A 26,392-nucleotide genomic window follows, 5' to 3' on the forward strand; every position below is an offset into this window, starting at 1 on the left:
GCTTTAGTGTCTTTTCCTCTCTCTCTCTGTCTCTGGAAATATAGAACACAGAACTAGGAATCTAGAAGAAAAAAATAAGATAATAAGATACTGGGTAATCTCAGTTATAGGTGGGATGTAAAAACAAACAGAAACACAAGGACAGAAAAGGAACACGCAAAATGAAACTTGCACTGTGTGGTGCACTGCACCAAGGGAAAGGACTCTGGAGAAGGAGGGGCTGGGAGGGTATGAAGAGGACCTTGGGGGTCTTAGTGTATGATCATGGACGAGGACGGAAGTTGGGTGTAAGTGTTCTACCATGAGGAGAAGCTGTGTGTCTGCAAGTGTCAGTAACCATACTGTAAATCATTACCCCCCCAATAAAATGGAAATTAAAAAAAAAAGAAACTGATGCTGGGGAGGTGGCAGTCATAGCATACCTACTTGAGGCCCAGGCAACATATTAAAATAAAATGAATAAGGGGCCAGGCGGTGGCAACCTGGTTCAGCACACATCTCATAATGCGTAAGGTTGAAGGTTCAAGACCCTGGTCCCCATATGCAGAAGATAAACTTCATGAGTAGTGGAACAGTGCAGGTATGTCTGTCTGTCTGTCTGTCTGTCTCCTCTCCCTCCCCCCTCAACCTCTCTCTATTCAATAATAAATAATATTTTTAAAAGATATGTCTTTGTAGTAATGATCCTAAACACGTACTTTTCTTTACCCACCCATCCCTACCGTGCTTCCTTGAATTGATTAACTCCAGAATCCACCAGAACAAGGCAGCACCCAGTAGCATCCTAAATACCTTCATGTTTGAAGGGGCTGAAGCTAGAGGATGTGTGCACCAGATTTATATCTGGCCTGATTTATGCAGCAGACAAAAAAAAAAAAGTACCAGCAAATCAGATTCCTGGGGCCTAATTTGCAGTCATGTTGATATCAAAGCTCGATTAAATTGCCTGCCAGGTATACTGTACTGTGGTGGGAACAGTCACAGAGCCAAGAAAGGCGGAGAACAATCAGCTCTTACACAAACAACTCCTTCCCAGGTGAGATCCATTCTGATAGCACAAGAACCCTTCAAAAGTGAAGCATTACTGGCTCTTTGGCTGAGTGGGGGTGGGAAGGAACTCCATGGAGTCTGAGCAGTTCTTTATAACTCACAGGAGATTGTGAGGAGTCATCCAAGCCACAGACACACACAAGTTCTGTTTCTGAACCCCAAAGGATAAAACACTCACCCTCAGTCATAACACTCCAGGTTCATTTGGGTTGACATGACTTTAAGAGAAAAAGAGAAAGGGGTGTGTGTGTGTGTGTGTGTGTGTGTGTGTGTGTGTGTGTTTCCACCAGGGTTATCACCAGGGTTCTATGCCTGCACAATTCATCCTCTCCTAGTGATTTTTTTTTTTTTAAGATGGAAGATGATAAACAGAGAGGTAGAAGTAGAAAGAATGAAAAAAGAGGGAAGGCACCATAGCACTATTCAACCACTCACTAAGCTTCCCTGGTACAGATACTCCCATTTGGTGGCTTGTGAGTGGAACCCAGGTCCTCAGGCATGATAAAGCATGTTCTCCTCAGGCATGATAAAGCATGTTCTCCTCAGGCATGATAAAGCATGTTCTCCTCAGGCATGATAAAGCATGTTCTCCTCAGGCATGATAAAGCATGTTCTCCTCAGGCATGATAAAGCATGTTCTCCTCAGGCATGATAAAGCATGTTCTCCTCAGGCATGATAAAGCATGTTCTCCACCAGGTGAGTTATCTCCAAGATCCCTATACTGAGCTTTGTTATTTTAGAAAGACCACAGAGGATCTCCATTCAACCCAAAGTGCTGAAAATACTCAAATCAGATCATTCCAGGGGCCTCAGAGCTGGTCACTTCCAAGTGCCCTCTCTAGTATATAGATTATTTTAAACTAAAATGAGTAAGAAGGCACCAACCTTTCCCTACTCAAAGGTGTAATCACACATCTTACATCACTGTCACTCCTCCAATTTAAGGGAAATGATTACTACTCTGTAAATCCCACTCCACAATGAAGAGTCCTCTCTTCTAAGTGTCCTAAGCCCTTTGCCCTGATTCTTCATTTTAGATGTCAGTTTTACATCAGTGTCCTTGATGGACATCTTCCGTAAGTATGGTAGCTGCCCTCCCCAATATACACACACCTTAAATTGATCTTTCCTTCACTAAAGCATCAAATGCTGCTCTGATCACTCATCCAGCCCAAGGAAATCCAGAGTAGAGGATTTTCTCCTACACCCAACACCACTAGGCCTTCCTAAACACTAGAGGAGCCCGAGTCTAGTGACAGGGTCAGAGGAGCACAATCACAGAGCAGGAGGCCAGTTTCTAAGAGGTAGAGAGAATCCCAGGATCTTTGACTTGGAAGTCAAACTGAGGTGCAAGTAGGGAGGAGTCCCTAGTGCAGCTACCTTTCTCTAAGCTGTCAGCTAGTGAAGGGTGACCCAGGAACTACTGAAGGGACAGGACAGCAAAAAAGAACAGACACTCAGTCCCAGCAGCCTTGGTGCAAATCTGTGCACAACGCCGAACTCAGCCTTTAGGAAATGTCTGGTTCCTCCTACAGTCTCTGCAGGGCCCTAGAATTTTCAGGGCTCACATTCCAAATGTTCTCTGTGTTATTTCTCCAACTGTGGGATCAAATGGTTACTCTTGGAGGTCACTTCTTCAGCCAGCATCCCTTGGGCAAATGGTACCCATTGTTCAAAATGATTTCATGCTCCCAAGTACTTTGTCCTCTTGGAAAGAGTTGGGTATAGGGGCAGGGAGATAGATAGCTCATGCAGTAGAGTGCTTGCTTACCGTGCATGAGGCCCTGGGTTTCATCCCTGGCACTCCATGGGAGAATCAGGACATGGGATGATGGAGTAGTACTATATGGTCTTTCTTGTATCTTCTTTCTCTTATCTTTCCCCCCCTATTTATTTATTCATTTATTGGATAGAGACAGAGAAAAGTGAGGCAGAAGGGGGAGACAGAGACAGAAAGAGAGACATCTGCAGCACTGATTCACCACTTGGGAAACTTTCCTCTGCAAGTGGGGATTGTGGACTTGAACCTGGGTCCTTGTACATAGTAACATGTGTACTTAACCAAGTGTGCCACCACTTGGCCACCCCCTATCAACTTTAAAATAATGAAGAAATTGCCCCAAGATGGTATCAGGTATGCATGAGACCTTGTCCTATATTAAAAAAAAAAGTGGTCCGAGAGGTGGCACAGTGGATAAAATACTGGACTCTCAAGCATGAGGTCCTGAGCTCAGTTCCCAGTAACACATGTACCAGAGTGATGTCTGGTTCTTTCGTGCTCTCTCTCTCTCTCTCTCTCTTCTATGACAATAATGAACCACAGAACCAGGTTCTGGCTTTGTAAGGTCCAGTCCTAGAGTCAAAGGTCCTGGAATCTAAAAGAAAAGCCAAATAGGTGGGTTGAAAGTGATAGTACTGTGAGCACACATGGAGAAGAGGGAACTACTAGAAGCTGAAAGCACACACAGAAGGGAGTCTAATCCAGCTCTCTAGACCTTGTTAGTCTCTGATTCAAGATCGAGGCAACAACTTCTGCAAAGACCCAGAGGGGAAAATGTCTCAGAATATTCCAGAAAACTCAAGGAATTCAAGGTGAGATGTTCATGCAGGAACCCATTTCCTGGTCAGGAGTGCAGAAGGTTCTGGGTTTAAAATGTGCATGGAAGAAGTGATCAGCTGTGTCTTTTAAAAAAGATCATTCTGGATGGAGAACAGAGTCTGTTCCAAGGTGGTTGCAGCAATGAAGGCATCATTATTATGATGATAACTATGATATATATATATTTTTTGCCTCCAGGGTTATTGCTGGCGCTCGGTGCCTGCACCATGAATCCACTGCTCCTGGAGGCCATTTTTTCCCTTTTGTTACCCTGGTTGTTTTACCATTGTTGTGGTCATTATTATCGTTACTGAGGTCGTCGTTGTTGGATAGGACAGAGAGAAATGGAGAGAGGAGGAAAAGACAGAGGGGGGAGAGACAGATAGACACCTGCAGAACTGCCTCACCACCTGTGAAGTGACTCCCATGCAAGTGGGGAGCCAGGGGCTCGAACTGGGATCCCCTGCTGGTCCTTGCACTTTGCGTCATGTGCGCTTAACCTACTGTGCTACCGCCCAACCCCCAACTATGATTATTTTTGCCAGGGACAGATACACACATTATAAGCACAGAAAGTGCTTAGTGACAATTTGGGGGTACGAATGGGAAGGAGGTGTCCAAGCTTGTGGCTTGAGGAGTGGGTGGGGGACAGGGATGATAACTGATTCAGGACTCTGAGCAAGAGGAGGAAGGGAAGTGGGAAGTATGTTAGGTGGTAGAATCCTGAGACCTTCGGAGGAAAAATTCATTCTCACTTCATTTGAAAACCCTAAGTTGGGGGCCAGGCGGCAGTGCAGCATGTTAAGCGCACATGGTGCGAAGCACAGGGCCAGTGTAAGGATCCCAGTTCCAGCCCCCGGCTCCCCATCTGCAAGGGAGGGTCCTTCACAAGTGGTCTGCAGGTGTCTATCTTTCTCTACCCCCTCTCTGTCTTCCCCACCTCTCTCCATTTCTCCTTGTCCTATCCAACAACAACAATAATAACAACAACAATGATAAACAACAAGAGCAACAAAAAGGGGGGGGGAAGAAAACCCTAACTTAAGCCCAACTTAAATTATGTATTTTTTTCCCTGGATATACAGGATGCTTGGCTTTCTAACAATTAACTGTAACGTGTATTGATTTGACATTTTCATGAGGATTTATGCCAGATGGGTAAAGGGATAGAGTGTTATAGTCAGGAGTGTTGGAATAGAAGCTGACTTGAAGCATGCACACAGAGCTTCTCTTTTCTGAAAACACACCCAAAAAATGCTTGTGACTTTTAGGTCTTGCAATTGCCGTGAGATGAGGAAGCTGGATGTAGGTGTTGGGTCACCTGACACAGGAAATCGTGATGCTAACGTGTGCCCCAAGACAAGTGTGCAGGCAGTTGTAAGCAGCTCCATTTATTTGAGTAAATAGCTCATAAAGAAACCTTAAGTAAACGTTACAAAATTAAATACATCTTCAAAAGCTTGCCAGTATACAGAAAAAATTCACAAACATAGTTCTTTTAAAAAATAAAAATATGTTCAGAGCACCCTTGATATAAAATGCCTGACCCCAATCGGGGACAGGACCACCCAGAGACATCTGAGGGTAGGTGGGTGGGGGTCCCTTGGGGGACATGATGGGGGCCTCCTGGAGGGGAGGAAATGTCTTTATGCTGAGCTTGGACCCCACCTATTTCTATCTCTAAGGAGCTGGTACCTAACTCAGCAATGCAAGCTGAGCACACCTCCTCCACCCCCAGGTGGATATCCAAGTGAGAGAGTGAGGTGTAGAATGAGCGCCAGGAAGCACAGTCTCACTCTATGTCACCCAGAGAAGCTAGACCTGCAACAGTGTCCTCCATGCTTCCAAGCCAGTCACTGCCCAAGCGTGCTCCTGTTCATCACCTGTCCCACAGTTAATTCACTCCCTCTCTTCCAGTGCTGCCCAGGTACAGAAGTGACCCGAATCTACATGTAAGGAGGAGGAATTCCTAATCATCTGACTCCCTGGGGTCCTGCTTTCCCAGAGAGACCACAATACATAGTATTGGGCTGAAAACAAGAGGAGGAACCACTACCTTTTCTCAGGGCACAATGCCACTCAGCTCACGCGGCCAGTTCCCTATAAATAGGGATAGTTCTTCCAACAAAGGGTTCATATGACTTTAAAACACCACAGATGAGGCAATAAGGAAGGACATGATCTGGCAAAGCATCCCAAAGAATGAAATAAGACCGAGTCTATAAATTAAGCCCTTGACCAACTTTTTTTTTTTTTTTTTGCAGTGTAGCTGATTTGAATAACAGATACACTGAGTTCTTGCACTTTGGTACAGAAAGTGAATGCCAGAGGTGGGCAGTACTCACATGAAGAATATGAAAGACACATGTGCCCTGACCCCCATAAAAAGGACAACCACAAGTTTATTCCATCAATGTGAAGTGACACTCACATCTACATTTTAACTTAGGTGTCGAAGATATTTATATATATATATATTTATATATACAAGTACAAAAAAAAAGTCAACATCAGAGTCCAATGTACAGCTGCAGAGAAAAAGGTATTACCAAACTGTAAGAAAACCATCAACCCTGTATTGTCACATCTGATATGATTCTCCAAGAAGCTATTATTGCCTGCCTGGCCCAGCCCAAACCATCCTCAGATGCCTGCCTGGTTTGGATAAGCCTTGGTCACGCTGACACCAGAGTCATTTATATCTTTGTTATTCAAATATCACACTAATGAAAACCTCTGAAAACAAGAAAAGGAACACTCTGGAGGAAATGTGCTAATTAGCTCCTCTCCACACCCGAAATAAAAGTCATTCTCAAGGACAACTGTTCTGAATAAAGTCAACTGTTCTTCATGAAGTCCAAATCCATGGACCTCTTCTTCTTCTTTTGTTCCTTGAAGGTACTCTACCCTGCTTATACCGTTTTCTTCTGTGGAGGGCTCAGTTTTCTCATGCCTCTTATGCGAGAGAGCAATTCCTTGATGAATTCCTACAAGAGAGCAGAAGAGGTTAATATGAAGGAGTCACTCCACTACAATTAGGGTTTAAAGTCAGCTTGAAGTCATTGATGTCAGTAGCAGTTAACCTCAGTTGAGAAGTCTTGTTGGGTATATGAATCCCCATGGCTACAATACAAGAATTTTTTTTTAAACAAATGAGGAATGCTCAAATTTCACACTTCAATGCCTTCTTAACCGCTCTGCTCTGAAGCCAGACTGCCCTCACTGCCTGACATAATCAACTCAACCCCTGCAGACCTATGTGACTGAGCTCAGTGATTTTCAACCTTTGCTAGACCTCTGGTAGCTGTACATAAAACACTCACAGAGCCTGTAGGTTCTGATTGAATAGCTCCTGGTTGGATCTTATTTCTAGCTAAGGAAAAAGGTACTACAGAGCCCACAGTGCCATTGGGAAAGCAAGGCTTGATCAGAGGTTCACAAGCTTGGTTGTGAATCAGAATCACTGGGGCGGGGAGGGGGCTACTTGGTGGCGCACCCGGTCAAGCACACATAGTATAAAGAGCAAGGGTCCACACAAGGATCCTGGTTCAAGCCCCCGGCTCCCCACCTACAGGGGGGTGGCTTGACAAGTGGTGAAGCAGGTCTGCAAAGGTCTTTCTCCTTCTCTTATCTTTCCCTCCCCTCTCAATTTCTCTCTATCCTATCCAAAAAAATCAAATGGCCACAGAAGCAGTGGATTTGTAGTGTAGGTATCGAGCCCCAGCAATAACCCTGGGGCAGGACAAAAAAGAATCCTGGGGCACGCAGAACCACAGGGTGTGGAGCAAGCCCATCTATATCAGAGTGTTAATTTTGTACATCAGAGAGAGGTGGTGGTGCTGAGGATTTGCATTTCTAATAAGCCCTGGCTGAGAATTATGCCCCTGTGCCAGGATCATACTCAGAACCACTGGCTTAGATAACTGAGTTTTGTTTTTGTTGTGTTTGCCAATCATTGTTTTAACATCATACAAAGTAATATATTCGCATGTCAGTATCTACAAACACATAATTGAAGTAAAAATTGAAAGAAGGAATATTTCCTGGATTCTGTGCACTTGTGATGTTCTATTCTTGCTGTTCTGAAGAGATAATATTAGGGAAGAACTACTGAAATGATTGCATTGGGCAGGAAAGAGTTCAGCTAGCAGACTGCCAGACGGAGAGCGAGGCTCCTGGCTGTATATGCTGGACATGCCCTGACATCTCTTTCATTCTTTCACATGTAGAATTCACTCACATGTGATTTCAGTAATCAAATAAATCTTTAAAAAGTTTGGTATCTGACTGATGGTCTGATTGAGCACACACCTGTTACCATGTGCAAGGACCCAGGTTCAAGTCGCCCCCAAGCCCCAGTCCTCACTTGCGGGGGTGGGGGGGGGGAGAGTTTCACAAGCGGTGAAGCAAGGCTACAGGTCTCTCTCTTTCTCTCCTTCATCTCTTCCTCCTTTGTCAATTTCTCTCTGTCCTATCAAATACAAGAAAAGAAAAGGAAAGACAAGAGTATGGCTGCTGGGAGCAGTGGGTTCATTGCGCAGGCGTAATGCCTCTAGTGGCAATAAAATTAATTAACTTAAAAAAAAAGTTTCAACTGGTCTCTTGGCCAATACATGGGCAAAAGCATAAAGACAAAGGAAGGATCCAGAATGGTTTCGATTTTCTACTATCAGACATTTTGCATTGTTGCCTTGTGTTTATTTGACTATAATTACTTTGTCTTTCTCTCTTTTTTTTTTTAAAAAAAGATTTATTTGATTTGACAGGACAGAGAGAAATTGAAAAGGTGAAGGGAGGTAGGGCCAAAGAGACACCTGCAGCACTGCTTCACTGCCTGTGAAGCTTCTTCCCTGCAGATGGAGAGTGGGTGCTTGAACCCCATCCTTGTTCATCATGATTTGGCTGCTCAACCAGGTGCACCACCACCTGCTCCCTTGTCTTCCCTCTACCGTGTTTGCCCAAAACAAAGCCAATAGCACATCCGATTTTCTGAACAAAAAGTGACAGCTGGTGAACGAGGGAGCACATCATGGGTCCTTCTTCTTCTAGCGTTTGCCATCATGGGTCCTGAAGGCCAAGAAGAAGTTTTCCCCTCCACTGTGGTCTTGTGACAAACACCTCCCAGGTAATCTCCCTTCCCAAGGACGGGTCTAGTTATGAACTCCCTGATTAACTTACTCCTGGTGCAACTCTCTAGTGCCAAAAAAAACACATTTAAATATTTAATATGTGTTAACTGTCATGATTTTCTTTTTAATAATCTTCTTAGTGTTATGAAAATTAATACTTGCTTTTTCTATAAGACTTGAAAAAACTCAACCAGCATTAATCATCCCTCAGCAGAAACCACAAACGTAATTTGCTTCTATGGAAAATGCTTTACCTAACTAAAATAATATGGTATAAATAAATATATCATTTTCCTCTACTTTGTCTATGTCATATGATTTCTTCACATTAGTCTTCTAAAAGTTAATCCTAATGGTTAATAATTCCCTTATTGCAGAAATATTCAACAGTCTTCTTAATGTAGCCATCACTGGATGGTTCTTGGCTTTGCAAAACTATAAGCAATGGGACCAGGTGGTGGGGCACCTGGTTGAGCACACATGTTACAATGCTCAAAGACCCGGGTTCAAGCCCCCAGTCTCCACCTGCAGGAGGAAAGCTTTGTGAGTGGTGAAGGAGGGCTGCAGGTGTCTCTCTGTCTCTCTTCCTCACTATTTCCTTCATCCCTCTTGATTTCTTTCTGTTTCTAGTCAACATATAAATAAATAAAATATAAAAAAAAATACATAAGAGGGAGTTGGGAGGTAGTTCAGCGGGTTAAGCGCTCATGGCACAAAGTGCAAGGACCTATGTAAGTATCACGGTTCAAGCCCCTGGCTCCCCATCTATAGGGGAGTCGCTTCAAAGGTGGTGAAGCAGGTCTGCAGGTGTCTATCTTTCTCTCCTCCTCTCTGTCTTTCCCTCCTCTCTCCATTTCTCTCTGTGTTATCTAACAATGACAACATCATCATCAACAACAACAATAACTACAACAATAATGAAAAACAACAAGGGCAACAAAAAGGGAAAATAAATAAATATAAAAAATTAAAACATATATATATATATGCAAGACCACAATTAACATTGTAGTGCATGAATCTAAAGTTTGGATTATTCCCTTTGCAGAATTATCCTGAAAGGGGTTAAGGGAGAAAACACTTTAATCACTGCCATTTCTGACCTTGAACAGAGTGGTATATATGTAAAGCAAAAAAGGCACATATTTGGGACCTTCTCTCTACCCTGATCCAGCTTTCTGGTCATATTCTCAACTCTGACACCATCTTCCCAGACAATAATTTTAGCCCATCTGCTTATTAGCTGTCATGCTCAGGCAAAAATTAGTTAACTTAGGGGTCCTAGAAATAAACCTAAAATAGACTTCCTACCTCCTTCCAACATGAAGACCCCAAATTCCATCCTTTAGGTTCCTGATTATTAAATAATTTATTCTTCTTTATATATCATGATGCTTTTCAGCCACTAAGTTGCAGATGCTACCATGATGCCAACCTAAATTCCCTGGGCAGATGACCTCACCAATATGCCCTGGATTCCCACCTCTCCAGAGCCCAACCCCACTGAGGAAAGACAGAAACACACTGGGGGTATGGACTGACCTGCCAATGCCCATGTCCATCAGAGAAGCAATTACTGAAGCCAGACCTTCCACCTTCTGCTCCCCATAAAGATCTGTGGTCCATGCTCCCAGAGGGATAAAGAATATAGGGAACCTTCCCATGAAGGAGATGGGATATAGAACTCTGATGGTGGGAATTATATGGAATTGTACCCCTCTTACACCACAATCTTGTCAATCATTACTAAACCACTAATAAAACATAAATAACTAAAAAAGCTTATAGGTGTTTTTCTGTACAATTTTAATAATGTTTCCATAAATATCATCATAAAAATAAATAGAGAACACATAAATAATAATGGACCCTAAACTAATGATCTTTTTTTCCTCAAGACAAAAATAATTTGGTAATTTAAATCAAGTTATGTTCTCAAAAATGGTAATGGTGTACATAAGTTTCAGTGATGAAGATTTTAAACAAAAACATGTCGGATTAACATTAATGAAACACTCTACTTTCAAACCCTACATTAACATAATGAATATGCCTATTACTTAATATATTGTATTCACATTTTCAACAGCAATTAAACTTGTATTAGGAGATGCTAGGGCAAAGTAACATGAGTAAGATGAAAACTAGCAAGATCAAAATTTATTCTCCATATAGAAATTTGCCAGTATAACTTGCTGAGAAAGATTTTTGTTGATTACAGATGGTTCTCCAAGAAGACTCAAGGATCTCTAATCAAAAATACTCTTGAGGGCTATTGGTTCATGACACTCAAAAATAAAATGATCCACTTCTAAAACAGCTCACTCAGACATGGGTTGGGGACACTGATTTAGTCAGACAAGGGTTGCTGTCTGAATGTAGCTAAGCTATGGATTAACCAGGAGAGGCCATTTTGAAAATGATTTGAGGTCATGACCTGGGTCATGGTGTGTGAACAGAGGCCCTGAAAAAAAACAAGAGGAAGGGTGAATCCTTGGCAGTAAGAGACTGAGGTGAGCTTGGTGGGAAGAGTTAGAAACACTTACCAAGTGACTCTGCTGGCTACATCAAGGTGACTGGGGAGTATTCTTGGTGCCAAGAGGGGCCACTGGATGTTGTTATTTATTGCTTAAAGATTTATTTTTATTTCATATGAGAGACAGAGAGAGATCAGAGCAATGTGGCACCAGGGCTTGAACAGAGAGCCGAAGCATGCAAGCCCTGTGCTCATCAGATCTTGTTACCTCCACTCTCACTGGAGGCTTTTAAGCAGGAGAGTGTTATCATCTGGTTTGCTTCATTTATTTATTTTAAATTTTTATATTTTTCTACTTTTGTTGCCCTTGTTTATTGTAGTTCTTGTTGTTACTGCTGTCATTGTTGGATAGGACAGAGAGAAATGGAGAGAGGAGGAAAAGACAGAGAGGGGGAGAGAAAGATAGACACCCACAGACCTGCTTCACTGGCTGTGAAGCGACTCCCCTGCAGGTGGAGAGCCAGAGGGCTCGAACCAGGATCTTTATGCCAGCCCTTGCGCTTGGCATCATGTGCGCTTAACCCACTATGCCACCGCCTGGCTCTATTCATTTATTTTTTACTTATTTATAAATATGATGCTAGGTATTGAACTCAGGGATTCACACACAAGGTGTGCAGTGCATCACTCCATCAGCTCCTTGGTTCAATTTTTTAATCTCAAATTTTATTTTATTTTAGCCTCCAGGATTATTGCTAGGGCACAGTGCCTGCACTATGAATCCACATTTTCCTGTGTTGGCCAACAACTTCCGCACCCTTTGATATCACACTTAAAAATAGTTCATGGTGGTTTGATATGAAAAAAGTTGAAACAAAGACTTAGTGCAAAACATAAAGAAAGATGTGGGAACTGAGTGGTGGCTGACTCAGTAGAGAACACACAATAATACCATGTGCAAGGACCTAGATTCTAATCCCTGGCCACTGCAGAGGAGGGTCTGCTTCACAGCAGTGGAATGGTGCTGTAGTGTCTCCCCTTCTCTTCCTCTTTTATCCTCTGTTGAAAAAAAAAAGTGGCTACTGGGAGCAGTGGAGTCATGCAGGCACTGAGTCCCAGCAATAACCTTGATGGCAAAAGGAAAGGAAGAAAAAAAAAAAAAAGAAAGGAAAGAAAGAAAGTCTATATTTGAAAGAGTGAAATAATAAAATAGTTCCAAGAAAAGCACAAGTTACAAAAGATGTCGCTAACAAGTTTGACTTCACTTAAAATTTTAAACTCTGTACATTACTATGTGCACCTAATCGGGTGTGCCACCACCTGGCCCCCATAAACCCTGTACACAGAGTGATAATAAGATGCATGGCTTAGGGGGAGTCAGGCGGTAGTGCAGCGGGTTAAGTGCAGGTGGTGCAAAGCTCAAGGACCAGCGTAAGGATCCCGGATAGAGCCCTGGGCTCCCCACCTGCAGGGAAGTCACTTCACAAGTGGTGAAGCAGGTCTGTAGGTGTTTATCTTCCTCTCCCCTCTCTGTCTTCCCCTCCTCTCTCCATTTCTCTCTTTCCTATCCAACAACAACAACAACAGCAATAACAACAACAATAACTACAACAATAAAACAAGGGCAACAAAAGGGAATAAATAATTATTTTTAAAAGATCCATGGCTTAGGAAAATCTGCTTATATTCACAAAAGGGTCAAAGGATAGCTGTTCAATATAAAGAGCTCTTATGAATCAACAAAAAGAAATATCAACAGGTCAAATGAAGAAAGAATTTAAAAATAGAAATTCCCAGAGAAGAAAATAAATATTTGATAAGCATGTGTGGGGGTGGGGGAGTGGGGAATAGTGCTCAAATGTACTGAGTAGCAATCAGGAGGGAAAAAGTCTTAAAATAATGAGATATTTACTATCTGTCAGAAATTCTAAAGCCTGGCAATACCACCTGTGAGAATGATGAGGTGAAAAGAAAGTTCTTGATTTTCTGATGGGCATGCAAGTTGGTACACACAGTGACAAGCAATCACACTTCTTGGCATAATCCTTGGAAAAAAATCTCTTATTCACAGGGTCAAGAATATTGTATTGTACCTTTATCACACCTAATAAAGAAAAAACTGGATGCTCTGTGGCATATGAATACAAAGGACTCGTCTCCAGCCTCTTTGATCAATATGGGCCAACCCCTAGAATTCTAGTGTGGGTTGAAGAAGAAAAGGCATGCAATCTTTTTTTAAAAACTATTTATTTATTCCTTTTTGTTGCCTTTGTTGTTTTATTGTTGTCATCGTTGTTGGATAGGACAGAGAAAATGCAGAGAGGAGGGGAAGACAGAGAGGGGGAGAGAAAGACAGACACCTGCAGACCTGCTTCACTGCCTGTGAAGTGACTCCCCTGCAGGTAGGGAGCTGGGTGCTCGAACTGGGATTCTTAGGCTGGTCCTTGTGCTTTGCGCCACATGCACTTAACCCGCTGCGCTAACGCCTGACTCCCTAAAGGTATGCAATCTTACACAACTGTGAAACACTCAATCTAATCCATGTGCCTGTCTGCTACCCCTTCTTCGTTGCAAGAGCTCCATTCAGTCTTGTCCCCCTAACTTGGTTCGGAGAGGCACAGCAAATATTTGCAAAGCAAAGGGACATGTGCAATGCAATTTATTTATTTATTGGTTAGAGACAAAGAGAAACTGAGAGGAAGGGGAGAGAGAGAGAGAGAGAGAGAGAGAAGCAGAGAGACATCTGCAACACTGTTTCACTAATTTATGAAGCTTTCCCCCTGCAGGTGGGGATTAAGGGCTTGAACTCAGATCCTTGAGCATTGCAACATGTGCATTTAACCAGATGTACCACCACCAGGCCCCTGCAATGTAATTTTCAAGTGAAGGAGCAGAGAAAGGAGACACTGGAATCTCAGTGTATCAGTGAGTGGGGAGCGGAATTGTACCAGGTCTCAGCTGACTATAGGTACTATGGAAAAAAAAAAAAAACAGTCCTAGAATTTCTCTGAGCAATGGAAAACTACAATTAGTTAGAAGTGAGGGAAGATGAAAAGCACTAGGGAAGAGTGGAAAAACCTAAGTAAGATGTTTGTAGGATCAGATTTATACTTCATAAGCACAGACATGTGAAAGAGAGAGAGAGAGAGAGAGAGGACACTAGGATGTGACTTTATACAGCACACAGCCATCTGATTTCTGAATGACTTCTAAGAAAGATGCCAGGGGGTCAGGCGGCAGCACAGTGGGTTAAGTGCATATGGCGCAAAGCGCAGGGACTGGCGAAAGATCCTGGTTCGAGCCCCCGGCTCCCCACCTGTAGGGGAGTCGCTGCACAGGCAGTGAGGCAGGTCTGCAGGTGTCTATCTTTCTCTCCCCCTCTCTGTTTTCCTCTCCTCTCTCCATTTCTCTCTGTCCTATCCAACAACAATGATAGTAATAATCACAACAACAGTAAAACAACCAGGGTAACAAAAGGGAAAAAATGGCCTCCAGGAGCAGTGGATTCGTGGTGCACCAAGCCCCGGAAATAACCCTGGAGGCAAAAAAGAAAAAAAAAAGCCAGAGCAAGGTTCTGAGAGGATCTGGCAGCAGTCATAGAAACAGAAGGTGGTTTTTCTCTCTCTCTCACCGGAGCGGCTGTTGTAGGGCATAGTCACAGACCTGTAGTCAAAAGCCACACTGCTCTGAGCCCTCACACCCTCACTCCTCCAGGTCCCTGTGGCTTCCAGCTCCCACCCTCTCCTACCAACAGGGCCTGAGCCAGAGGCAGGCAGATGGACACAAGTTTGTAATTATCACCACAGCCAGGTGTCTGGGACCTTTCCCATGTCACTCAAAGGGATTCACCTGTCACTTCCTTCAAAGTCTGACACTGCTTTAGCCCAGGTGGTGCATCGGCAGGAAGGGCAGATGAAACCCACTGCTGCTTTGTGCATCAGATGGTGGTGCTCTTTTCACTCTTTCAAGCATTCGAATCATTACGGAAGATAAATGGAGACCCTTGGAAGTGGTTCAGTGAGGAGAACACACCTTTTACCACCCCAGACCCTGGGCTTGATTCCCAGCACCACACGAGACCACCAAAGATACACCAAGGGAACTCCAAGGATGATGGAGCAGTGCCTTCATGTCTTTCTTGGTATCTCTCTAGAACAAAGTACAAACAAACAGAACGGACTGGAGGTGATTCAATAGCGTTGCACACATGTGACATCCTGAGTCTATTCTCCAGCTCTGTATCTAAAAACTGGCAGCTGTCCTTCACCTCTTTATTTCACTTCACATTATCACCTGCAATTCCATCCATGCTGTTCCAGATGATACAATCTCATCTTTATTGTGTGTGTGAACTTACACCCCTGAAATGTTATAATTGTGTGCAAATCACTGTTAAATCACCCCAAAAAGGGAGTCAGACGGTAGCACAACAGGTTAAGCGCATATGGCGCGAAGCGCAAGGACCGGCAAAAAGATCCGGGTTCGAAACCCTGGCTCCCCACCTGCAGGGGAGTCGCTTCACAAGCGGTGAAGCAGGTCTGCAGGTGTCTGTCTTTCTCTCCCCCTCTCTGTCTTTCTCTCCTCTCTCCATTTCTCTGTCCTATCCAACAATGACTACAACAATAAAACAATAAGGGCAACAAAAGGGAATAAATAAATATATATTTTTAAAATCACCCCCAAAATTAAAAGCAATAAAAACAGGTAGGTATTATACCTCATTCTTTGATTAGAAGCACCTTTTGAAAACAAGCTGCTAATGGGAATGATTTAAAACAGTTTTGTGCAGATTGTCCCCAACTAGATGGTAGAATTTTCAGATCCACTAATGAAGGTCAATGGAAGGTTAGTTCATGTTTCCATGATTTATTTATTTATTTATTTATTTATTTATTTATTTATTTATATTGCCACCATGGTTATGGCTGGGGCCTGGTGCTGGCACTATGAATCCACTGCCTCCAGATGCCATTTTTTCTTTCTTTTTTTTCTCCCTCCCTTCCATCCCTCCTCCTTTCCTTCCTACTGTTCTTTCTTTCTTTTTTGTTTTATTTTATAGGACTGAGACAAATTGAGCCAGAATGGGGAGGAGGAGGAGGAGGAGGAGGAGGAGGAGGAGGAGGAGGAGGAGGAGGAGGAGGAGGAGGAGAGAACCCCCGCATCACTGCTTCACTATTCATCAAGCCTTCTCCCTGCAGGCCCTGGAGCCCTCTACCATGTACACTCACAGCTGGTGTGCCACCACCAGACCCCTCCTGTACCTCTTCTAAAACATGACAACGACACTGCTTCAAATGACAACAGGTCCCCAACCCAAGAACAAACCATGCAGCAAACTTTTCACTGGCTTTAATATACAGGCCACCACAGGAGGCCATAGTGAACATCCCCTGCTGGGTGTGAGGCTAGGATTGTCTGTCTGTTGTGATAGGCATACCCTTTTCTTCCCCCAGGAGCTGAAAGGAAGCTTATGAACCTGCTAGAGCTGAGGGGAAGTCCCAGCTGCTGTGAGCATCATTCTGCCAGCCCGGCGGTGGTCTACCAGGTTAAGCACACATATCAGTATGCACAAGGGCCTGGGCTTAAAAGCCCCGGCTCTCTACCGGCAGGGGGACACGTCAGGAGCAGTGAAGCAGGTCTGTAGGTGTCTATCTTTCTCTCTTCCTCTCTTTCTACCCTCACCTCTCAGCTTCTCTCTGTCCTCCCAAATAAAATAGAAAGAGGGGGGAAAAAATAGGCTGCTGAGAGTGAGCCCCAGTGATAACCCTGCTGGCAAAAAATTTTTTAAAAAGTCATTTCAGCCACCAGACATTTCGGAAGGTCTTCACTATACCCAGGCATTAGTTTAATTTCCCCTTCCTTTCACTTAATACCACAGACACTGTTCTCACCATTCATTTTCTGTACTACCCTACCCACCTTTACAGATTAATTTGTTCTGCTGGTGAGAGAAGTCCCATTCATCTATTCTAGAGTCTCAGCCCACTGCTTTTGGACTGATTTATTTTGTGCCCAGATTCCAAACCTTATTTGTATGCAAAAGAACATTGGCTTTGCTGCATGTCAAACTCATCTTTCCCTGAGTTTAATTCTCCCCCACCCTAACCAATAAGTTTCTTTGAATCGGTACACTTACAGCTCATACAAGCAGGAAGAAAAATGCACAGAAATTATCTCAGCAGTAATGAAGAGATAGCTCATCTGGCAAGGTGCCTGCTTTGCCATGTAAATGATCTAGGTTTGAGCCTGGTCCCCAATGCACTGGGAGGAAATTTCTGGTGTTGTGATGTTTTTCCTCACTCTTTCTTTCTCTGTTTCTGTCCTTCTATCTGAAAAAGTCACCCCAGAGTTGTGAAACCCCAGTAATGACTAAATAAAATGTCAATCTAGCCACAATTACTAATCAGTGAAGAAAATTCAGTAAAATTATAATCTCCCATCCTATAATCACTTGGGAAACAACTAATTTTACCCAGGGTCACATTTTCAATGAGGGAGATGATATTCATTACGATAAACTGAGTCTTGTCAAAATGGGGGAAAAAAAACCTGAACTGTGTGTAGTTGCTTTTTTCTTTAGTTGTCACTCATTTTGCTAAAGACAGAGCAAGCCAAGACTTGCTGTCCAACTGCCTTCAAATAGACAAACCTAAATACAGGACAAGAAGGTATAGTTACTTTCACTATAAGGTCGACTCGCTGGGAAAACATGATCATTCATTCTGCAGTTAATGAAAAAGAAAAAAGAAAGAAAAGGCCATAGAACCATAATCAATCATTTGAAAATGCCAGTCTCTTCAATGTCCACCGCCCTTTAGAGTCTGCATCTATTCCATTATGTCTTCTATTAAAATAACAATCATTCATTACTGGGGGCTGGAGGTGGGGGTGGGGGTTGTGGGAGGACCCAAAAGCAAGACCCATTCAGCTTTCTCTAGAATGCTATTTTTCTTTTCAATTACTATTATCATCACCAACAGTATTCTCATGATCATGCTGCTTCAGTAAAGTGAGTGGTAAAATAAATTTAATCTTACCACCTCCTAGCGGGAAAAAAATCCTGTTTTTTGCCTTCAGTTGCTGGGAGATGAACTTTAAACTCTTGGAATGTCCTGTTTGGTGAAAGGATCATTGTTACCCTGCACTGCATATGGCAGACTGATGTCTGGCTCTCTCATTAAGTAAATACATACACCTTTAAAAAGTAAAAGTTGTTAGTAAAAATAGCAACTTGAGGTACATCAGAAAGCCTACCACTGTGATTTGGGGTGGGGCTGGAGATAGGCCCCAAGGGACTGGACCCTGAAGTCAGCCATGTGGACAGGCAGTTAACCATTTTTATGTGATCGAGCTCAGAAGAAACTCCAGGCATCCAGGTTCAGGTGAATGTCCTTGGGGGACAATCCACGGTATGCATTGTCACACATCACAGCTCAGGGGACTGGCATGGCTCCATGCAGAGGACAGCTGCAGGCTCTGCATCTGGAACTTGCCTGCACTCCACTCCAGAGTGGGTTTTAATCTGGAGTTCTTTCACTCTGATAAACCAGAACCATGAGGAAAACAGCTCCTAGTGAGGTCTGTGGGTCCTTTGGGCAAAATATCAGATGAGTTTTCTCAGAACACTTAAATTCTGAACACAAATTCTAGAAGCCAGACCTTCTACCTTCTGCATCTCTGCACCCTCCCCATAATGGTCCTGGGTCTATACTCCCAGAGGGATAAAGAACAGGAAAACTTCCGATGGAGGGGGTGGATGGAGAACTCTGGTGGTGGGAATTGTACCCCTCTTATCCAATCAACTTGTTATTCATTATTAAATAATAATAATGATGATAATAATAATAATGGTGTATGTTTACCATGAATGGGCCAGATCAAATGCTTCAGCTAAGTCCCTACATTAGCTCCAAGCACATGAATGTTTCATAAACATTTGCTGAACAAATAAATCAAAAGAATGCAGAATGATGTCAGCTCGACTCTCCCTTTGTCACCCACACAGCCTTTGTGTTGTAAATACACACCTTATTATTTTCTCTCCACCATAATCAGCCCAGTGCTCAGGCTGAGCACTTCCACACACACAGAAATAGAAGAAGATTTTAAAGGACAGATGAAAAGACTAGCTCAGTGGAGATCTGTCCAGCAGGGTGAGTTGGCAATGGCCATCTCAGTGGAGATCTGTCCAGCAGGGTGAGTTGGCAATGGCCATCGTCAAAGTCCACTGGGAATGGTAGATAACGATCTTCATGGCACCACAGCCAAAGACATAGTCTGCCTTCAGGTGAATGTCCTACAGCCACTTTGAAAGAACAATAGTGAAGCACAGACAGACCTTCCAGAAAGCCCCGGTCAATTTCCTTCTCCAACCTCCAATCAGACGTTTCTTTTCTGCACTGTCTCATGTTCATGACAGTTTCATGACCCAGCAGGTTACTGGGACCTGGAAACTCCTTTCACCACCTACACACAGGCTTAGTCATCTGGCAGGACTTCTGATGCATAGCAACACACGGGTTTTGCTTGTTAAAAATGACCCAGGTAATGTCACAGTCTCTATTTCACAAAAATAAATAAATAAATAAATAAATAAGTAAATAAGCACAGACAGAAAGACTCCGGTGTTTATTAAGAGAGCTATGCACAGACATCTTGAATTATACAAAATAATTTCAAGGAGGGGTCGGATTGGACTGACAAATACTCAGAGATAATAAGAGGCCCTCAAGATCATGTTAAATGCATTTTCTTTATTCCATCCTAGCACAAATAAGGTTCTATGGTGTGATGATAAGACTTAAGAACAAAGGAAAATAAAAGTGAGAATGAGGGAAGCCTCCTTGCTCCAGTCCAGCTCACTGATCCAATACCCCACATCCAAGTTCCACAGTGTACATCAAGCTGTCACTAGTGGCCACGGAAATCTAAGCAATAACCACCAAGAACTTACTCTCTTTCTTCCTGCATTTTGCAGAAGAATCCTTCTTTACCTTATTCAAGTGGTTCTATTTTAATATAAACTATGTATTAGAAATAGCATTTACTCTGGGGGGATTAAAACACCTGGTTGACCATGCAAGTTACCACGTGCAAGAACCCAGGTTCAAGCCCCCACTCCCTACCTTCGGGGGGAAGCTTCATGAACGGTGAAGCAGTACTGCACATCTCTCTCTCTTTCTCTCCTCTTCCCTCTCAGTTTCTCTGTTTCTAGAGTCAATATATAAATATATTTTTAAAATGTTTTATTTATTTATTTTCTCTTTTGTTGTCCTTGTTTTTCGTTGTTGTAGTTATTATTGTTATTGATGTTGTCACTGTTAGATAGGACAGAGAGAAATGGAGAGAGGAGGGGAAGACAGAGAGGGGCAGAAAAATATAGATACCTGCAGACCTGCTTCACCGCTTGTGAAGTGACTCCCCTGCAGGTGGGGAGCCGGGGGCTCGAACCAGGATCCTTATGCCGACCTTGTGCTTTGCGCCACCTGCGCTTAACCCGCTGAGCTGCAGCCCGACTCCCGCTATATAAATATTTTTAAAAGAAAAGAAGGAAGAGACTTAAAATATAAAATAAAATCTTTAATATAAAATCAAAGTCAATCCTCTCTGAAATGGCCCTTTAACGGGCACATAAATTTGGTTGAAAATGCTCCGCAATTCCTCATATTTCCATTCCTAGAAACCATGAGCAGAACAAAGAACACAGAGATGCACACTCATTCTCATCTTCCTCCTTCTGGATTTCCAGAGAACATTCATACATCATGTTCTTTCATCGCAGAAGATAAGAACCCACTTCTTTAAGGGGAACAAGACTCACCATTTTCATTTCATGGCATGGCTGTCAGAGGGTGACTAATTTGCTCTCCAGATAGTACAAAGTCAAGGAGTAGAAAGCTCATGGAAGCCCCTCTTTCTCACTTAAATACCAAGGCAATGAACTTCTCTCTGTGTGTCTGGTGGTAAGCTTTATTTTATTATTTTTTATTTCTTTATTGGAGGGAATGTTTTACAGTTGATAGTAAATACAATAGTTTGTACATGAATAACATTTCTCAGTTTTCCACAATGAACTTCTGCACCTAGGCAGAGAACTAAAGGAAAAGGGAGTGACCAGATGGGTTAAATGCTAAGTCTACACTTACTTGGTCTGGATCTGCTCCTATCCACACCTGTCCACCTCCACGTCACAGGTGAGGGCATCAGCATAACCCATTGCCTTCTTTGACTAGATGCCTAGTCTTCTTGCCTAACTTTTCACATCAACTTACTATCACCCTCCAAGTGTCTGTTTGAACTCTCACTGGTCCTGTATCAACTGGAAAGAAAGAAAGTCTACTCCCCACAGAGCTACATGGTGAGGTTTCCTGCCTCCTCCCCATCCTGACTTCCTGAAAACTTGATGCCAACAAATCTTATGGCAGTTCAGGTGGTCTAACTCCTTAACAAAAGCAACTATCCAGACAGAGGCCAGAGTGGGGGTTGTTTTGTTATGTGGAAAATTGGGAAATGTTGTGCATATACTAACTATTGTATTTACTGTTGACTGTAAAACATTAATTACACAATAAAGAAAAAAAAAAAACTATCGAAGAGGGCCAGATGGTGGCACACCAGGTTAAGCACATAGAAGTTCACAAGGATCCCAGTTAGAACCCCCATTCCCCACCTGCCAGGGAGATGCATCCTGAGCATTAAGCAAGTCTGCAGTTGTCTATCTTCCTCAACTCTTTTCTATTTCCCTCCCCTCTCCATTTCTCTCTGTCCTATCAAATAAAAAACAAAATGGGGGGGGGGGATAAGTGGCTGTGGGAGTAGTGGATTCGCAGTTGCAGGCACTGAGCCATAACCCTGGTGGCAAAAATAAATAATAAAATAAAATAAAAACAACTAGTTCCATGTACACATCACATGAAAAGAAAAATCTGGTTTGCAAGCCAGTCATTCCATAGTGGATTGAATGGAAAAGCTTTGCTCACAAACAGACATTCCAATCAGCCTACAGACTCCTAACACTCAAACATGGACAAAACAGCCTCAAATAGCGAAGACATGAGAATGTGGTCTCAAAGGGACAGAACTCCTTGGCATTGCCCTAAATGGATGAACTGTTTTTAAACAAAAAATAAAAACTCTGAGCAGTTTCTCTTAAGGAGTGTTTTGTAAGAAACACTTGATGTATTAAAACAGACTTCGAAAAGAAAAAATTAAGAATATCAAGCAGACACACCCTTCTCTGGCTGATCCTGTTAGCATGTGTGCCGGGCTAGCGTCACCAGAGAGAGAAGAGACCAGGAACTCGTGGCTGAGCTGGAATGCAATGCAATGCCTTTATTGATCAGAGACAACGCTATATATATCTATATATATATCTTTAACCGGAAGTAGCAAGTGAGAAAAGGAAATGGCTAGGAGAGGGGGTGGAGAAAAGAAAAGAGCGCAAAGGTAAAAAGTTTCCATGGCAGCTGTTGCAAAGGTTCTAACCAGTGGTATAAAACAATACCCTTCAGGCAGGGCGGGTCTCAGGCAAAACAATGATTATGGAAACAGACCACAGCATCTATGCAGCATGGAGCAGGAGGGGACTGGCGTAATGCCCAACACATGTGCTAAAGTGGGCTTCATCTTCAGGGCAAATAGCAGCGTGAGACATGCTACAATTTTCATTTTGGGGAGGAAGTGCATGGAGGCTGCATCAAGATCCAGGAGGCCAGATGACTTGACAGACTCAAGTTTCTACCCTGTTTGATTTGAAACCCACACCCAGATTTTCTAGCCCTTATTCTACTTGTATAGAAGTAGATCTGAGGGCCAGGTGGTGGCACACCTGGCTAAGTACACACATTACAGTGCACAAGGACACAAGTTCAAGCCCCTGGTCCCTGCCTACAGGGGAAAGATTCATAAGTGGTGAAGCAGAGCTGCAGGCGTTTCTCTGTCTCTCTCCCTCTCTAACTCCCTCTCAATTTCTGTCTACAGTCAATAATAAATGCATAAAATTTTTTTGAAAAAGTAGATCTGAGCAATGCTCCTGCCTACGCTGCACTAAATAGGCCTTTTCCTTCTTGTAGAAGCTTGTGGGACAGCGACTGCCTTTCTGTGCCACCAGGCAGTGAGGCGTCCACATTGGATTTCAGAAGGTAGGGTATAGGGAAAACAGAGACCATGTAGGAAGAAAGACTTTCTGATGGACAAAACAGAACAAATAAAAAACGTGACTGAAGTCTTCAAACAGGGCTAAGAGATTCCTTCCCACTCGGCAGCAGGTAGCAGGTAAGCCAGGCTGAGTAGCTATGAGTGCATCAAGGCACTCTGGAGGAGGAAGCAGTTCCATGTGACAGGCACTTTCTTCTCGGGGTTCACTGTGGCCAGCACGATGGCTAGAACTCCATGCACCTTCGAGAGCCAGAATGTACACAGACTAGGAATGAAGCCAAACAAGGCTGTGTTCCTATGTCTGATTCATATACACCACAGTGGCTGCAAATGTCTGGTTCCTAAGGGAACAATCTATATAGCAAGACTGTGCATCATAGTGTTAACCAGCTGCAGTTTGCTGCAATCCTTCAGTCCACCACTGAGGAGCAAGCTGGACACCACTGCAGGGCTCTGAGAGCCCTCAATTCTTACTGGGTTGGTGGCAATTCCATGTTGAATTTTTTTTCAAAATTATCCGCATTGATCAACAGCATAAAGCTATCAGAAAAACTCCTCGCCCAGTGGATCACTGAGCCAGTCCGTAAGCACAGAGAGACTCACTGTCTAGCTAGTCTCAAGATCCATGGTCTTGAAAAGGGGTGGTTCTTACTACCATATGGAAAAGGCACAGTAGTCTCCAGTTTAACCATTAGTACTAACAAGAAATGTCTGGGGGCCAGGTGGTGGCACACCTGGTTGAGCACACATATTACAGTGCGCAAGGACCTGGGTTCAATCCCCTTGCTCCCACCTGCAGGGGGGCAAGCTTTGCAAGTAGTAAAGCAAGGCTGCATGTGTCTCTCTGTTTCTCTCCCTCTCTATCCCCCCTCCTCTCAATGTCTGGCTGTCTCTGTCCAATAAACAAATAAAGATAATAATAATAATTTAAAAAACAATAAGAAATGTCTGTGGGAAGGGGTTACCAGCTCTCATACTCCACCTTAGGGATTAAGAGAACAAGTTGCAAATGCTACTATGATTCCATCCTGAACTCCCTGGGCAGACACTTTCACCAATGTGTCAGGAAACTTCACCTCTCCAGAGCTCTACCTCACTAGGGAAAGACAGAAATAGGTTGGGGGTATGGATCAACCTACCAACACCCATGTCTAACAGAGAAACAATTACAAGAGCCAGAACTCCCACCTTCTGCACCTCAAAACATTTTTTGGTCCATACTCCCAGAGGGGGAGAGTATTAGGGAAAGATAACTAAAGGGCTCTGAACCCCAATTTCATCAGGACTCTGAGAGAGGAGGGAGAAAAAGGAAGAACATTCAGAAGCAATGAGAGGTGTAGGTGTGACTTGGAAAGGATGAGAAGACAGGACCATAGAGAACAAAAAAGGGGAAATATCTATAAATATTGATAGTTATAGAAATAATAGTCAACTCATATCTGTGACCTTGGGAAAACTACTGCAGTTTCCAATGGAAGGAATGGGGACACAGAGCTCTGGTGGTGGGAAAGGTGGTAAATTTATGCCCCTGTTGTCTTATAATTTTATAAGTAAATATTAAATCACTAATTTAAAAGAAGAAATGTCTGTGGGACCAGGTGTTGGTGTACCCAGTGGAGAGCACACATTACAATGCTCAAGGAGCCAGGTTCAAGCGCTCATTCCCACCTCTCCTTCTCTATCTCCCCCCTCTAAATTTGTCTCTATCAAATAAAAAAGATAAAAATAACAAAATAAATGAAAATAATATAATATCCCCATGAAACAAAAGCTGGCAATAAAGGAAAGCAGAGATCAAGAAAGGGTTCTTTGACTTTTACATCAAAAGATGAATGTTTTGAAAAGTTAAAAGTTGGAGACATCTTTCCACAAAGTATAATAAAAAGAAATCAAAGAGATAGGCAACAAAAGGGAAAAAAAAGAAGATCCAGAAGATGTAGCATCTAGACTACAAAATATCGAAATAGCAGAGGAGCCAGAAACAACAGAATACCAAAGAAGAAAATAATAAGAGATAATTTTTGAAGACCTGAAAACCTTTAGACTAAAAAAAGCTTGCAAGACACAGAGGACACGAACAACTACAACAGAAAAGATCTACCTTACAGCATAGCATTTCATGGTAAAATTCCAAAACACACAGATAACCCTCAAAGTTAACTGAATGAAAAAAAAAAGGCGATAAACAAAGGCTCGAGAAAGGAAATGACATAGAGTGTCTAAATACCAGCAGTAATATAACAATTAGGTAAGGCCTTTTACATTGAGATGTATTTTTGTCTTCAGGTTTTTCACTGGGGCGCCATGCATGCGTGATTCTTCTGTTGCTGGTGAACCCTTATGTTTTTTAAGAGACATAGATATACAGAGACACAGAGAGGAGAGACATCACAACACTGCCCCACTACTTGAAGCATCCCCACTACAAGTACTCCGCTGTGGTTGCCTGGAGCTTGAATCCAGGTTCTTGTGAATGGTAAAGTATATTCCCTACTGGGTAAGCCATCTCCCTGCCTCCAAAACTTGAGATTTACTCATTAATTTTATCCTAGAACTCACTACCATCCAAACTGTTGACTAAAATATATTCTGATACAATATGCAGGATTAAAAACAAATCCAGGCACTCTTCTGAATCCTTTCCCAAAAAGTTATTCATGGTCTATTCCATCAAAAATGAGGAAGAATGAATATTTTTTTTTATTGTTGTAGTCATTGTTGCATAAGGCAGAGAGAAATGGAGAGAGGAGGGGAAGACAGAGAGGCGGTCAGAAAGATAGACACCTGCAGACCTGCTTCACTGCCTGTGAAGCGACTCTCCTGCAGGTGGGGAGCCGGGGGCTCGAACCAGGATCTTCACACCAGTCCTTGTGCTTTGTGCCACATGTACTTAACCTACTGCGCTACCGCCCGACTCCCAGAATGAAATTTTAAAACAAAAGAACCAAAACAGAACAACAGTGAGCAGAAATCTGAGGTCA

The 26,392-nt window shown here is 43.0% G+C and overlaps 1 protein-coding gene across 1 annotated transcript in view; it reads right to left on the reverse strand.

Moving 5' to 3' along the window:
- Nucleotides 1-6,034: 6,034 nt before the first annotated feature.
- Nucleotides 6,035-26,392, reverse strand: part of PPP1R14C (protein phosphatase 1 regulatory inhibitor subunit 14C) — a 97,929-nt gene continuing 77,571 nt past the window's right edge. Inside the window, exon 4 of the mRNA XM_007515967.3 lies at nucleotides 6,035-6,637. Within this exon, the coding sequence (XP_007516029.2) occupies nucleotides 6,563-6,637 (75 nt within the window). The 3' untranslated portion in view covers nucleotides 6,035-6,562. The remainder of the gene's footprint in view (nucleotides 6,638-26,392) is intronic.

The sequence above is a fragment of the Erinaceus europaeus genome, chromosome 13 (assembly GCF_950295315.1).
Source record: "Erinaceus europaeus chromosome 13, mEriEur2.1, whole genome shotgun sequence".
Taxonomy (NCBI): domain Eukaryota; kingdom Metazoa; phylum Chordata; class Mammalia; order Eulipotyphla; family Erinaceidae; genus Erinaceus; species Erinaceus europaeus.